This window comes from Citrus sinensis, chromosome 5 (genome assembly GCF_022201045.2).
Source record: "Citrus sinensis cultivar Valencia sweet orange chromosome 5, DVS_A1.0, whole genome shotgun sequence".
Lineage (NCBI taxonomy): Eukaryota > Viridiplantae > Streptophyta > Magnoliopsida > Sapindales > Rutaceae > Citrus > Citrus sinensis.
This window is the reverse complement of record NC_068560.1, coordinates 294,649-310,221: the sequence shown is the minus strand read 5'-3', so window position 1 is coordinate 310,221 and position 15,573 is coordinate 294,649. Positions and strand designations below refer to the sequence as shown.

At 35.4% G+C, this 15,573-nt stretch overlaps 2 protein-coding genes across 3 annotated transcripts; both read left to right on the top strand.

Moving 5' to 3' along the window:
• The first annotated feature begins 8,235 nt into the window (after nt 1-8,235).
• Nucleotides 8,236-12,370, top strand: LOC102608394 (phenylacetaldehyde reductase). 2 transcript variants are annotated; one of them, XM_025096438.2, is made up of 3 exons: nt 8,236-8,859; nt 9,656-10,005; nt 10,579-10,875. In XM_025096438.2, exons 1-3 carry the CDS (start codon nt 8,377-8,379, stop codon nt 10,580-10,582), a joined length of 837 nt encoding a protein of 278 aa, XP_024952206.2. In that variant the 5' UTR covers nt 8,236-8,376; the 3' UTR covers nt 10,583-10,875. The 2 variants fall into 2 exon arrangements, with proteins under 2 accessions (XP_024952206.2, XP_024952204.2); XM_025096436.2 differs by lacking the exon at nt 10,579-10,875 and adding an exon at nt 12,036-12,370 and having other exon boundaries at nt 8,239-8,859.
• A 136-nt stretch (nt 12,371-12,506) lies between these two features.
• On the top strand, nt 12,507-14,733 carry LOC102607802 (uncharacterized). The gene is made up of 5 exons (XM_006470731.4): nt 12,507-13,224; nt 13,333-13,588; nt 13,925-14,083; nt 14,169-14,315; nt 14,436-14,733. The coding sequence occupies exons 1-5, from the start codon at nt 13,193-13,195 to the stop codon at nt 14,553-14,555; spliced, it is 714 nt and encodes a 237-aa protein (XP_006470794.2). The 5' UTR covers nt 12,507-13,192; the 3' UTR covers nt 14,556-14,733.
• Nucleotides 14,734-15,573: the final 840 nt, after the last annotated feature.

Below are 15,573 nucleotides of genomic sequence, written 5' to 3'. Positions count from 1 at the left end.
GAAGATAGAACCCGAAGAAAAAACTCTAGCAGCAATCACAGAAGAAGAAGAAGATGGAGACACGGCCATGCCCGGCGTTAAGAACAACCCTAAACCAACAACAAAAGCCAACTCTTCGGACTCGACCGATGCCTCTGACTCGGACTCGGACACTGACTCAAAAGACAAAGCAAAACAGAACATGGAGCTTCAAACCCTAGAGTATCAGCTATCCAATGAACCCTCTAATTATGTGATGCAGTGGAATTTTAATGTTCTAAATATTCCATTGATTTTAGAGAATACTGGAATAAAAGAATAACTAAATTCATGTTGATTGAAAAGTATATTACGAATTTAAGGGTTAAGACTCGTTGATTCCATAGAATACTAGGAATTAATTGCTCAAATACTCTCAAAGAGATTTGAAAATTAAAAATATTATTGAACTCGAATTTGCCTTCAAAGGCTATAAGAGGGTATTATTTATAGTAGTAGTAATTATCTTAAATTACTAAGGAAAAACAAAATTCTAAATTGGAAAGAAAATTAAAAGTCCTTAATTAATTAGGAAATATATCCTAGTATAAATTCCTATTCTGCATCATTCCCACAGGATGGAGAGAATTCGCCCTCGAATTTGGATTGTCAGTAATAACATCTTCATCATGATCACCTCTGTAAGGAATAAGATGCTTGACATTGAACACATGGTGCAGATATCACTAGGAAGCTTTAGTCTATATGCATTAGAATTTATCTTCTCGATAATCTCTAAAGGTCCGATTTTCTTGGCAGAAAGCTTGTTGTACTCTCCAATAGAGAATCTGTCTTTGGTTAGGATAGCCTAAACAAGATCTTCCACTTGAAATTCTAAAGCTCAAAGTTTTTTGTTTGCCACAATTTTATAACCTTTGGTAGTTTGCTTCAAAGACTCTTGTGTAGCTGCATAAATCTTTTTAAGTTGCTCAATAAAGTCTTCTGCCTTGCTGCTTTTGTGAACTAAATCTGGAATTGGAGCCAAGTCCATGGGAGCTCGTGGATTTTATCCGTAATTCACCTGAAAATGGCTTAAACCAGTACTACGCTTAACTGCTCGATTATAAGCAAACTCAACTTGGTATAACTCCTAATCTCATGTCTTTAGGTTATCGCCAACTAGACTACGTAGATGATTTCCTAAAAAACGGTTGACAATTTCAGTTTGACCATATATTCGTGGGTGACAAGCACTTTCGAAATTCAGGCGAGTGTTAGTCAATTTCCATAATATCTTCTAAAAATGCTAAGAAAACGTGTATCCCGGTTAAATCCTATAGAAGTCGATAAGCCATGCAATCTATAGACTTCCTTGAAGAATAGACGAGCAGCAGTCAAGGCGTCTGTAGTCTTCTTGTAGGCAATAAAATGAGCCATTTTCGAGAATCGATCCACAACAACAAATATTGAATCCATACCTCTCCGAGTGTGGGGTAATCCCAAAACAAAATACATGCTAATGTCAGCCCAAGGTTGTGTTGGTAGCAAAAGCAGAATATATAACCCAGCATTAGTTGTGGTGCCCTTGGAAATCTGACAAATGTGACAAGTCTCGACATAATGATAGACATCACACCTCATGGTAGGCCAAAAATAAGTGTTGGCGATTAGAGCCAAAGTTTTGTCACGACCCACATGCCTTCGTTATGTAACTCTGCAATAATCTTCAATCTCAAACTGGAGTTAAAAACACATAACTGATTACCTTTGAAAAGAAATCCATCATTGTAAATGATAATCTGAAAGGAACCCTGCAGTAATGTCTTCTAATAGAGGAGTAAAGAAAGGGTCAGTAGCATATAACTCTCGAAATGTGTCAAATCCAATAACTTGATTATGCATTCATGTCAACAATAAAGTTCGTTGACTAAGTGCATCTACTGCCCGGTTGGATTTGCCAGAGGCATGCTTTACCACAAAAGTAAATTGCTGAAGGAATGCTGTCCAAGTGGCATGTCCGTGAGAAAGTTTGTCTTGACTATTGAGATGATTCAATACGGCATGATCAGTGTACAAAAAAAGTCTCTATGAATCAGATAATGTCGCCAATGTTTTAACGCCTAGACTACTACGTAAAACTCCACGTCATAAGTGTTGTAGCATGCCTTTGCTCCGTTCAAAATTTTGCTGAAATAAGCTATCGGCTTACTCTGCTGGCTTAAAACAGCTCCAATGCCTACTTTGGATGCATCACAATATGCCTCAAAAGTAATAGAGAAGTCTGGTAGGGCAAGTACTGGGGTCGTAATTAACTTTTCTTTGATAATCTTAAATGCCTTAGTAACTACTTTTGTCCACGAGGATTGTCCTCCTTTCATGCAATCTGTGATTGGTATCATAATAGTACTGAAATGAGGAATAAATAACCATTAAAAAGAGGTCAATCCATGAAAACTTCTAATGGCAGACAAAGTCATTGGTTGTGGCCAATCTCGAATAGGATCCACTTTCGATTGATCAATGGATATACCATCTTTTGAGACCACATATCCTAAAAATAATACTTTCTTTATCAAGAAGAAAATGCACTTGTTTACTGCTATGTATAAACTTACAGCTCTTAAAGCTGGAAGTACTCTTAAATGTTGTAGATGTAACTCGTGGTTGGCGCTATATATAAGTATATCATCAAAGTAAACAACCACAAACTTTCCAATAAAAGGGCGAAAAACTTGATTCACAACTCTCATGAAAGTACTTAGAGCATTGGATAAGCCAAACGGCATTACCAACCACTTGTGTAACCCTTTGCGAGTTTTAAAAATTGTTTTCCATTCATCTCCAGGCCGTATTCAAATATGACGATAACTACTTTTCAAATCAAGTTTGATAAAAACTGCTGCTCCACTGAGTTGATCTAACAAGTCATCTAATCGAGGAATTGGAAAATGATGACTGTCCACGCACATCCTCCAAGAGCCATCATTCTTTGGAGTCAACAAAGCAGGATTGCACATGGACTAAGACTTTCATGGATAAATTCCTTTTCTAGTAACTCTTCCACTTGGTTCCTTAATTCCTCATGTTCTGTAGGACTCATACGATAATGAGGTTGATTTGGTAATATAGAGCCTGATACTAAATCAATTTGGTGTTGTATATCCCGAAGAGGTGGCAAACCTTGTGGTAGCTCATTAGGGAACAAATCTTGAAATTCCTCTAGTATAGGTGTCACAACTTCAGGAATCTTCGAATAACTATGACTTTCCTTTCCTAATAAAATGTAGACTCTCTTTGTCTTTGTTACAACCTCCATAAATTGCTTATTGCTTAACAAGTTATTACCCAAGTCTTATTTGAGAGTGAGCTCCTTATTAGGTAGGAGAACGATCTTGGTGTTGTTAAACATAAAGATATAAGTCTTCTTTTTCCCATCATGTACTACATTTTGATCATACTGCCAATGTTTACCTAGTAATAGATGACAAGCATCTATAGTCACAACATCACACCAAACTTGGTCTTTATAGATCGATCCAATGGATAAGGAAACTAAGTAACGTTTAGATACAGTTACTTGATTGCATTTCTTTAATGATGTGAGCTTACTTGATTGTATTTCTTCAGTTATGTGAGTTTATATGGACTTTGATGAGGTTCAGTCTTTAAATTTAGCTTCGTTACGGCCTTTTCCGAAATGACATTCTTGCAACTACCCAGTCTATAAATATACAACATACTTTTCCCCCAATTGTGTAAGTAGTCTAAAAAAATAATTTATCGTAATCATTTGTCTTTGTCTTGACCTTTAGGAGTGAAGAATGTGTGGTTTACAATCAATATTGGTTCGCTGTCACCATATTCTTCAACGAATTGTGCGCTACCATTATTATCAAAAGTTGGCTCTTCAATGAACTCTTCAGTTTCTTCCTTCTGGTAGTTTTCACTTTCCTCAATGCCTACAAATAAGCCTTTACCATATTTTCCTCCATTTTTACATTCTATCATTCGGTGCCCACTATCTCCGCAATTAAAATAGCGTAATCCCAAACCTGTGGATTGGGTTTTGCTGCTTTGACCGATTTCGTTAGGTTTACTAGTTTTATTTGGAGGATTTGGAGGCGTGAAATTATGAAATTGGGAAGTCAGATTTGAATTATCACGAACAACACCTTGAGGATCCCGAAAGTTTGTGTCCTCAGTAAGTCGACTAAATTATTTCTCCAACTGCAAGGCTTTTTGGTGTGCCTCTGAGACAGAGTATGGATCAAGTAGATTCAACTGGTCTTAAAACTAGGATTGTAAGCCTCCAAGATAGCAGGAAACATGTTGTTCTTCTGTCTCTGTCAAGTCATTGCGTGCTACCAACTAATGGAATTCTGTGATGTAACCATCCACTGATCGATTACCTTGCCTTAAATTTTTTAGCTGTTGGTATAATAGTTTGGTGTAATTATGAGGCAAAAATGCTCCACACAAGTGCTTCTTCAGCTTTTCCTAAGAATCAATCTTCCTTTTCCTTTTCCTTTGCCTAATCCTTGTGAGCTTAGTTTGTTGCCACCAAGTTGTTGCTCTTCCACAGAATTGAGTTGCAGCAAGCGAAACTTATTTATTTTCAGGAACTTCCTTGTATTTGAAAACTTCCTCAATGTCATTAATTCAATCCAATAATTCTTCAGGTCGACCACTTCTTTGGAATTCGGGAATGTCAATTCTCAACCCAGATTCCCATCTTCTGTCATCAGTAGACTCAGTTCTAGGTCGACGCCAAGAGAATAGGTTAGCAAAGCTTTCACTTGACTTGTCTTTGCGTTTCGGTGTGCGATGACGTTCAGCGAGTAACTCTGCTTTATGCTATTAATACAGCTAACATATCAATTCTAGTTGTCATGCTAGCCAAGGCTTCATCTTTAGAAATATTATCTTGATTATAAGTTGCAGCATGAGCATCACGAGCTTTTCCTGGAGGCATTTTCCAAATTCGAGTTTTAAAAGGTAATGGGTTTAAACTGAAAATTAAATTAAATTTTGGGCCAAAATTATAATTAAGCAAAAGTTTTAGATTTTCGGTGACAGTGGTCGGAAATTGAGCAGCGATGGGTGGATCTAAAAGATTTTGGGTTGGTGAGTATGATGGTGGTGGTGGTTTATCCAAAAAAGTAGTGTTGTGGCCAGAAATTAAAGATAAAGGCGGCGGGTTTGTGGTTGCTTTGATTTCCGGCGATCGATGGTGGGGATAAGTGAGAGTGGTTCAGTTGATGGGGAAGAGTTGATTGATGGTGGTGATGATGGCTAAATCGCGCCAGACAGCGGCGGTCTTCGCAGCTGTTTTCGCAACTTTTCCAGCGTTTTGTGGACAGTCGGCAATGGTCAATGCTTGGGTTTGATGGTCGGTGCTTTCTGATCCGAATGGTAGTGGTTGCGTCTGGATCGGCGATGGAAAATGATAGCCAACAGCCTTGGATGGTGGCCGACGGGGCTGAATTTTTTTTTGTTTTTCTTTTTTTTAATTTAATTTTTTTATAGCTGAACGAGAAAAATCAAAAGGGGAAAAGAGAGAGAGAAAAAAAAAAGGGTTTGGTGGGAGATGGGTTAGATGGGTAATACCAAGTTTTGGCTCTAATACCAAATTGATGCAGCAAAATTTTAATGTTCAAAATATTTCGTTGATTTTAGAGAATACCATAATAAAATAACAACTAAATTCACGTTAATTCAAAAGAATACCTTGAATTTAGGGATTAAGACTCGTTGATTCCGCAGAATACCGAGAATTAACTAGTTCAAATACTTACTCAGAGATTTAAAAATTGAAAATATTATCGAACTCAAAAGAATACCAAGATGCAGCGAAACTTTAATGTTTTAAAATATTTCGTTGATTATAGAGAATACCGGAATAAAAGAACAACAAAATTCACTTTGATTCAAAAGAATACCGTGATTTTAAGGGTTAAAACTCGTTGATTCCGCAGAATACCGAGAATTAACAGCTCAAATAATCACAAAGAGATTTAAAAATTGATAATATTATTGAAATAAAAAATCTTTGCTTGTAAAAGATATAAAAGACACTTATTTATACTAACTAAAATTTATCCTAATTTGATTAGAAAATCTATTTAAAAAAGATTTATACCTAAATTAGGAATATTATTCAAATAAGTAATCCCTAAATAATAAGACTCTAAATAGGAAACCAAATTAATGTAGAATACAAATTAATTATAATATTCCTAAATATCATAAATTTCAATCTAATTAGGATTTTTTTAATTTCTTGTTCTGTATCATTCCCACCAAGGTGGAGAAAATTTGTCCTCGAATTTTGAATGTTGTAGTCTTCAAGAACATTTTCATGTTTATAAGGATTAATTTTCAAAATAGAGCTTCGACGTAGACAGCGAACTTTAAATTTTCTAACTTTTGTAATAATGTCCATCCAATCACTTCAATGGCGTAAAATAAATTCTTTTATCAACAATTTCTCTAATAATGCCTTCTCGTACTGTTCGCTTCGAATTTCAACATAGTTGACGAAAAACAATTTCTTCTCATAATCCACTAATTGTTGAAAAATATCATAATTCTTTTTATCTTTTTTTGATAAATCAAGAGAACAACAAGAGATTGTATAAATAACTACCTCTTTTTCCTCGAGAAAATCAAAAGATGTATGAACAATTACCTCTTCTTGTCCCACAATATCAAGATACTCATCAAAGTTCAGTAGTTGATCGAAATCAATGTCTTTCTATTGAGAATTTGTTGTAAACACCAGTGGCCAATGAATATTCTTCTCAGAAGGAATAATATTGTCGAGTGAAACAAAGTTACTATTTTCCTCATTATCCTCATAAGAAACATCATCACGAACAACTTCATCAAATCCATATGCTTGCTTCATGTGCAAAGATTTTCTATTTTAAAGTTTCTTTAAATCTTGAGCAATCGAACGCAAAATCTCCAATATCCTAATTAAAACCTTTTTTCAAGATAAAATCTTCACAGTGATGTTGTGGTTTCATGATTCAATTTTTTTTTTTCTCTCTCATTTTTTCCTTCTTTTTTTTTTTGGTCTTTGTTTGGGTTCTTTTGCTAAATTTAGAAAACAAGAGGGCAATAATGGTATAAATGAAAGAATTGGGTCAAAATTGTGAATAAGCAAAAGATAGGCTTATCGGCAACGGTGATTAGAAATTTGGACAAGGATGGCCATATCTAAAAGATTTTGGGTCGGTGAGTATGATGGTAGTGGTGGTTTGTTCGAAAAGTTGGTGTTTTGGCCGAAATTTGAAGATAAAGGCGGCGGTTTTGTTGTTGGTTTTGATTTTGGCAATCAATTAGTCGATCAAAGGTGGGGAATAATGAAAGAGGTTGAGCACATTAGTCTTCACTTTGCTCTAATACCAAGTTGATGCAGCGAAAATTTATTGTTTAAAATATTCCATTGATTTTAGAGAATATCGGAATAAAAGAACAACTAAATTCATATTGATTCAAAAGAATACCGGGTTAAGACTCATTGATTCTGCAGAATACCTAGAATTAACTGTCAAATACTCACATATTATTGAAGTCGAACATGTCTTCAAAGGCTACAAGAGGGAGTTATTTATAGTAGTAGTAATTATTCTAAATCACTAAGGAAAAATAAAATTCTAAATTGGAAAGAAAATCAAAAGTCCTTAATTAATTAGAAAATATATCTTAGTATAAATTCTTATTCTGCACCAGTAACCAAGATAAATTTTGGGACACCATGTGATTGCCCTTTGTAATATTTGAGTGATTTAAAGAACAATATTATATGTACCAAAAATAACGTAAAATTTAATATAAAATCTTTTTTTGATTGCTTTCTGACAATGATCATTGTTATAATTATAATTTTATATTAAGTCGATTATATTGGAATTACTCTAAAATGGAGTACATCTTTATAATTACACAATTAAAATTATAATATATTTTTTATTATTTATTACTTTACATGTATAACGGTAATTTACAGCCTACTTTGAAGCATCTCCAAAATAGCCTTTTTGTTTGACCTCTGCTGCTTTTTAATTTTTTTCTTATCCTGTAATTGTTGCATGGCGTAAATATGTTATGGTCAACATATATATTTATATTTTCTTACGCAAAAAGTACTCAACGAGTCAGCGTTATTTTTAATGTTACTATTATTAATCTGAGACGAACGACAAGTCATACACTAGTCACTCAATCAGCAACCTACTTCAGCCAACTACGTAATCTCTCTAAGTGTACATCATCGTCATCCAAAATGCAAAATGATCATTACAAAACATTATCCCAATCCATCCAATTCATCATCATCATATCCTCTGACTATAAAATCCCAATCACTGTAATCCCCAAAGCTCAAGTATAATTTTTTTTTTCTTTTACAGAATGGCGTCAGAAGCCGAAAAGGAAGAAGAAACAGTGTGCGTGACCGGAGCCAACGGGTTCATCGGCACGTGGCTAGTCAAGACCCTTTTAGACAACAACTACACTTCCATAAACGCCACCGTTTTCCCCGGCTCCGACTCATCTCACTTGTTCGCCCTCCCTGGCGCCGGCGATGCCAACTTGCGAGTGTTCGAGGCCGACGTGTTGGACTCCGGCGCCGTCTCGAGGGCCGTTGAGGGATGCAAGGGGGTATTCCACGTGGCGTCTCCTTGTACGCTGGAGGATCCTGTGGACCCCGAGAAGGAGCTTATTCTGCCGGCTGTTCAAGGGACGCTTAATGTGCTTGAGGCTGCTAAGAGGTTTGGGGTGAGGCGCGTGGTGGTCACGAGCTCCATTTCGGCGATTGTACCGAATCCCGGCTGGAAAGATAAAGTCTTCGATGAGACTTCGTGGACTGATCTTGAATATTGCAAGTCTCGAAAGGTAATCTTTTTCCTATCAACGTTCCTATTTTAATTTTTTAATTTTTATTTGGTTAGTGAAATGTATAATTATAAATGTGGTTTGTTGAGTGCTTAACAATTTGTTTTGAGCTGAAGAGAATGCTGATGAAAATTTGGGTGATTGCTTGCTTCTGAATTTTGTGGGTTTAATTTGTGAATTATGAGTGAAAGATATGCTCAATAAGTGCTTTTGGTTTACCAAAATCGCTCTTGAATAGGTCAGGGGCTTGCTTTGTATCACTTTATGGTATTTGGTTGAAACAGGCAAAAGCTTTTCTTGATAGAAGAACACTTGGTGCTCAGTATTTGAAGAAGCCAAAAAGCAAAGCACTTAAAGTGCTTTTATAGAAAAAGCTTTAAAGAACCATTTTCACTTGAAAAAACTTGCTTTTGCAAAAAGTAATTAAATGACAAAGGAGATTTGCCAAGTTTCACTTGCAAAAACTTGGTTTTGCGGGAAGTAATTAATAATTATATGACTAATTTCATCAATTAAATAAGTGGATGGATGATAAATTTCTTTTTGCAAAAAAGAAAAATGCTGGTATGATGAGATTATAAGATGATACGTTCTTCCCCTGTTTTTTGATCCTGGAACTGAAATTGATGAAAGACCAATCTGCACACACACACACACACACAGAGTATCTCGAAGTGATTAAAAATACCCAGTTGTGGCAGCTTTTTCTCTGTCGTATACATCTGATTTTGTTTATTTCAAGTTTTAGGGGATTTAATTTGTTTGTGCTGCATTTGTATTCTCTTGATTATGGCAGAAGTGGTATCCAGTGTCAAAGACATTGGCAGAGAAAGCTGCATGGGAGTTTGCTGAGAAACATGGGGTGGATGTTGTGGCCATCCATCCTGCTACATGTCTGGGGCCACTCATGCAGCCTTATTTAAACGCGAGCTGTGCTGTACTACAGCAGCTGTTACAGGGTTCAAAAGATACTCAAGAGTATCACTGGTTGGGAGCAGTTCCTGTTAAAGATGTAGCAAAGGCGCAAGTGTTGCTATTTGAATCTCCTGCTGCTTCTGGTAGATATCTGTGCACAAATGGTATCTATCAGTTTGGTGACTTTGCTGAAAGAGTCTCTAAACTCTTCCCTGAGTTTCCAGTTCACAGGTTTGTATTTCAGTCGCCCTTACGCTTTATATTATGGCTTGCTATTATACTTCCACATGAAAAAAATGGTGTCACTTATTCTATCAAGTAGCCGTATGATGCAGAGCTTGGTAACTGTCATTCCCAATGATAAGGGAAAAAAAAAAAAAAAAAAAAAGCTCATGAGAATTATTGGCATTAAGTGTCACTGCATTTGTCACAAATTAACTGATTTGGCATTAAGTTTAACTGCGTATATCCCAAAATTGATTTGAGAATCAAGTCTATATTTGACTTGTTAGTACTTTTAATATCATGAGAAATTGGTCATTATTGTTTTTAGCTATCACTCAAAGGTGTATGTTTATTTAGTTGATTTTTGAAATTTTTGGTGGTGCATTAGCAAAAGTGGCAATGCTCGTAGGGGCATGAGAGGTTACCAGAATAGTTAAAGTCTTACTCTTTAAACTGAGACCATGACATGGTCTTGTGTAACATGACCACATCCTTTAATTTTATGTTTTACTTTATAGATTCCCAGTCCTTGTTATTTTTTACTTTACTCTTTACCTGTTGCCTTCTCTGGAACTGTAGCTAAGAGATTATTGAGAAGATCAGCTTAAGTGGATGAGAGGTGAAGTTGACTTGGTGTTTGATTGTAAGTGAAGAGGGAGAAATGGTAAAAGAATTTATTACAGAAAGTGACAAAACTGAATTTCATTACTTTTTGGAGATCAGTCATTTTGAGTGATCGGTAGGAAAATTCATATTCTAGCATGGTGATCCTAATTGAAGTTATAATTGCACTTTATGTGGTGCACAGTTGGACATAAACATGTAATTTCTCTCTTAAATTATTATGACTTTCTAGTGCTTATCCTTTCATGGTTATGGTGGAACCCTTGGGAGCTTCTCTCATTTGAAATTTTGTTTCTTTATGCCCACTCTTTATGAGCCTCTCACCATTGATTACCTGTGTCCACTTTATGAAGTGGAACTTTTTCTTTTCCTTATACATGTCCACTAAGAACTGGAGTTTTTCCATCTCTTCAATAATTCAGTTCCTGATGGATACAGTAGAATAAAAATATTCCTCTCTCAAAAATCTGTCAACTCAATTGCTTTGTGTAGTTTGCCTTCAATATTAGATGTTTGTCTCTGTTTAGCCTTGGTGAAGAAGCTTTACATTTTATATGCTGCCCAGGAGTGAGTGCTTTTGAAGCATCCTAATGCTAACAATGAATTGCTTTGTATACTAGTTCTGCATTAATATAGAATAAAAAATAAAGTACCATTTTACTTGTGAAATGGTTCTTCTATTGTGCGTGACAGAACTTTAGAAAAGTAGGAATCCTATGTTTATGTTTACAATATTCAGGACCAGCGCTGGAACTAGTAATTCAGTGGTAAAACTCAAGTAACATTTTTTTTAAAATGATTTTCTCTGTGTTTCTAGTGGCCAAAAGTATATAGGCTTACATTGTCTTTAGATTTCAAAGGTATGTGCATCAAATCAGTGATCGCCTTATTCTGCTTCTTGAGGCTTATTTGATGGTTTCCTCAATGGATTTGATGTCATCATTACCAATCATTAAACATATCTTCAACCAAACTGTCGGGTGCATTAGTGCTGATTCGTAGTTGTTGTCAAGTGAGGGTTCATTATTCTTAAAGAAAATGCCTCTACGACGATCCTTTCATGAGAGAAAATTCCTTTGTACTTCTAGACATTTGAAAGTCATGCCAGTTGATAATGTATGCCACCAAAATAATAATAATAATAATAATAATGATGATGATGATGATGATAATAATAATAATAATTAAAAAAAAAAAGAGGACAACCTGGAGGTCTAGTTGTATATGTATCAAGACAAGAGAAATCTTAATTGAAGCAAGAATTTTATACTTCGCTATTATTGGCTATTTTGAACTTTTCTTGGTTTTGTTCCAGAATAGTCGATTTTTTTTTCCCTTTTTTTACCTCGAATGTAATTAATACTTACTTCCAATTAGTTCAAAGTTTGCTTAATAACTTGGATGACAAACAGGTTCGATGGGGAAACTCAACCAGGTCTGATTCCTTGCAAAGATGCGGCCAAGAGATTAATGGATTTGGGGCTAGTTTTCACTCCTGTTGAAGATGCTGTTCGTGAAACAGTAGAAAGTCTGAAAGCCAAAGGCTTCTTGGGGCAGCATATATCACAATCTTAGTGTCGTTTTTATTTTTCTGGTTGAGGGAGGAGGGTGAGAGGGGGCCTGGCCCTGGTGGTTAGGTGCTAATTCTTTCAAATTTCCGTTTCTTTACTTAGTTGTCAGTAATTATGAATGCAATAAAGTCATTACAATTTACTGATATAAATTAATTTATGTCTCTCTTTCATCATTCTTATGTTCCTAAAGAAACTTTATTCCTAAATCTTATTATTATTGTTATCCTTCAAAATATTGTCGATTACTATCTAATCATTTCTCTTTGTTGTTAACTTCTATGATTCAATGAATGAGTTACTAGAAACCAGAAGCCTCTCATGCACACCCAGAAAGCATGTGAAAATCTGCTGAATGTGTCCAAAGGCTTTGTTTTCTACACAGAGCACAAGATTAAATTATAACCTGCATCTGTCGATCTCTGAAAGGAAACTGATGATGAGATAGAGCTTTACTACTTCTGCTAGAGGCAAAAGTTTGTCCATCTTTGATGTAAATTAAACTATGCAAAAGGGGCACGTGATTGGGGACCTTATGATTCTTTTTTACTAGGTCATTGTCACCCATTAACAGGCAATTTTGGTTAATCTACTGAGTTCAATTCAATTCAATTCAAGTCAGATCTTATTGCTTTTAGTTTTTAGTCTTTTCCCCATCTGCCTATTCATTTTTTAAAAGCCACCAACACTGCATGTGCATCAACTTCTCTATTCTTTGTTCTTGCTGCCTTTTTTTCCCAAGTAAAGAATCTAATCCTTTGTCGACGGATTGAACAAGAGAACAAAGAGAGAGAAAGTGAGACTTGCTCTTCTAATCATGGAGGTTCCTCTCGCAATGCATGTGCATCAATCACTTCTCCCCACTTCCCATTATTTTACACTTCTAACCAATCTTTAATCTTCTCTCTTCATCATATATATACGTATATACATATACACGTCCTTTGTTGATTATCTTGGAGTAGAAAGAAGCCTGTAGACCAATTCTGAATCCTAAAATGAACAGTCCGGCTCCCTGTAGCCGATCCTGGTGAGTACTTTTCCAACCATTTGATGCCTTAATCCTGTTTCCTATAACAATTCGGATAGGGGAATTTGTTTTTTTCATGTTATTACTTTCTTTTGAATGTCTGTGAAGGTCCATAAGTGAGGACTCATTGAGAAGATACGTGCACTTTGCAAGTGAGAGCTGCATACAGGAATTGTTATCAGCTTCAGACTCGAACAGGTTTGGAAATGGCGATGATGAATGGAAAGTTCTTACTCTTGACGACGGAGTAGAGATATCAAAGAGAAGGTCGGGTTCACTTCACACTTTCCGAAGCCGGTGGCTGCTCAAATCAGTCTCACCTCAGCAATTCATCACTGTTGCCAATGCTATCGATGCTGCCAAGGTGATGATCAATTCTTGGCGCTTGTAAAACTTAAAATACGGCTGGATATTGATTAAAGTATCATCATAATCGTGTATACGGACAGATATAAGTTGGTCCAACACAATGAAAAGAAAACTTTTATCCTTAAGCATACCTGCATGTGATTCTTTTATGTTTGGTTGTCATCATTCATCAGGAAGACAATTTTTACAGCTATTTTGGCTAGGATTTAAATAGAAATTTTCTTTTAGATGTTTATGGAACTTGGAATTGTATAATAAAGCAACAGCCAAGTAAATATTAGTACGCAAGTATATTTACTGAGTTTCCTGCTGCCAAATTTGTATACAACAGCAGTGGGATTCTGATCTGGTTGAAGCCAAGTACATTAAAGATCTTGAAGATAACCTGAGCATAATCCGACTTCGGTTCGGGGAACACTCGAAGCCGCTCTTCAGAAACAGAGAATTCATAGTCTACGAACGCCGCGAAACCATGGAAGATGGTACCCTTGTAAGTAAAACAAATAAGTCTAATTATTGCTTGCTTTCACAAACAATGTGCAAGTTTTTATTCTTAATTTTTCTGGGGCTTGTAGGTGGTAGCAGTAGCTTCACTGCCAAAAGAGATAGCAGCAGGATTGCATCCCAAGCAAAATAATTCAATAAGAGGACTGTTGCTTCAATCAGGATGGGTCGTGGAGAAGCTTGAAGATGACTCATGTATGGTCACTTATGTCGTTCAGGTAAATTAAAATAAACAAAATATAAACACTTGTCTGCATGTAATGCAATATATATATATATATTGCCATATTGATTAAAACAAAGCTCTTTTATATATATACTTATTTTTGGTTTCTCAGTTGGATCCTGCAGGATGGGTACCAAAGTGCTTTGTGAATCGGCTTAACACAAAACTGGTTATGATCATCGAGAATCTGAGGAAGCTAGCACAAGCTTGTCCAACTAATAAGGATACATGAATTTTCATTGCTTTTTGTGTAAAATGATTAAAACTTAAGATATAGTAGTGTTTATAGTGATGAAAAGTTCATTAACTCTCCCTCTCATCTTTGAATCAGCTTTATTACTCCAGCTTGCTGGGGCTTATTAAAAGGAAAGGATATGTTTATAACGCTTGCTCTTTGCTTAATACTCAAAGTGTTCTGCAAATACTTACAACCACAAACACTCAACTCCAAACGTACAAGAAATTCAAATTTTGAATCTCACCAAAGATAAATGCTTTTAGATATGTATTGATTGTAATAAAGAGGTTCTAAAATTTTAATTATGATTAACATGAGAAAGGTGGCAATTGTGGGCACTTTCACTGGAGATGATATCTAATAATAAACGAAGGATCAAAGTGAAATATAATGAATGGTAATACCACTATCAAATATGAGGTGTGAACAGAATTTTCTCCCTTCTGTGCTAATGATTAGAAAGATTTGCAGGATCTATCAAATTCCAGATTTTCGATGAAAAGGACTTACGTTAGTAAACAAAAGTTTAGCATTTTTCTATTTAGAAAAAATAAAATAATAATAATAATAATAATAACTTTCAGAAAATGATACCAGATATCCACTAAATAAACTTTAAAGGCTCTTGCCATAATTTGGCATGTGAAAGTGGACCACTCGTTTCTAGGTGATCATGTTTCATTGTTTTTTTTTTCTTCCAATTTTCAATTAATTGTTCTTGTCCTTGGCTAAGAAACATTAAAAAAAAATGAATAAATTAAGTAAACCTGAAAAAAAGGTTAATTATGTGTGTTTAAGGGATTCCTTCAAAAGGCAAAAGATAGCAACTGCCTTTATGAAAAGCTGAGGTACAAATAATTAAGGACCACTTTGGAGCTTAGTTAATTAATTAAATGTGGCTCCTTTAATCGATAACTGACACTGCATTTGCATTCATGTAAATGCCATCTTTTTAGTTCCATTTCAGCGATCAAATTAATATTTGCCTCATTTTATCTTTTTGTGGAGAGAA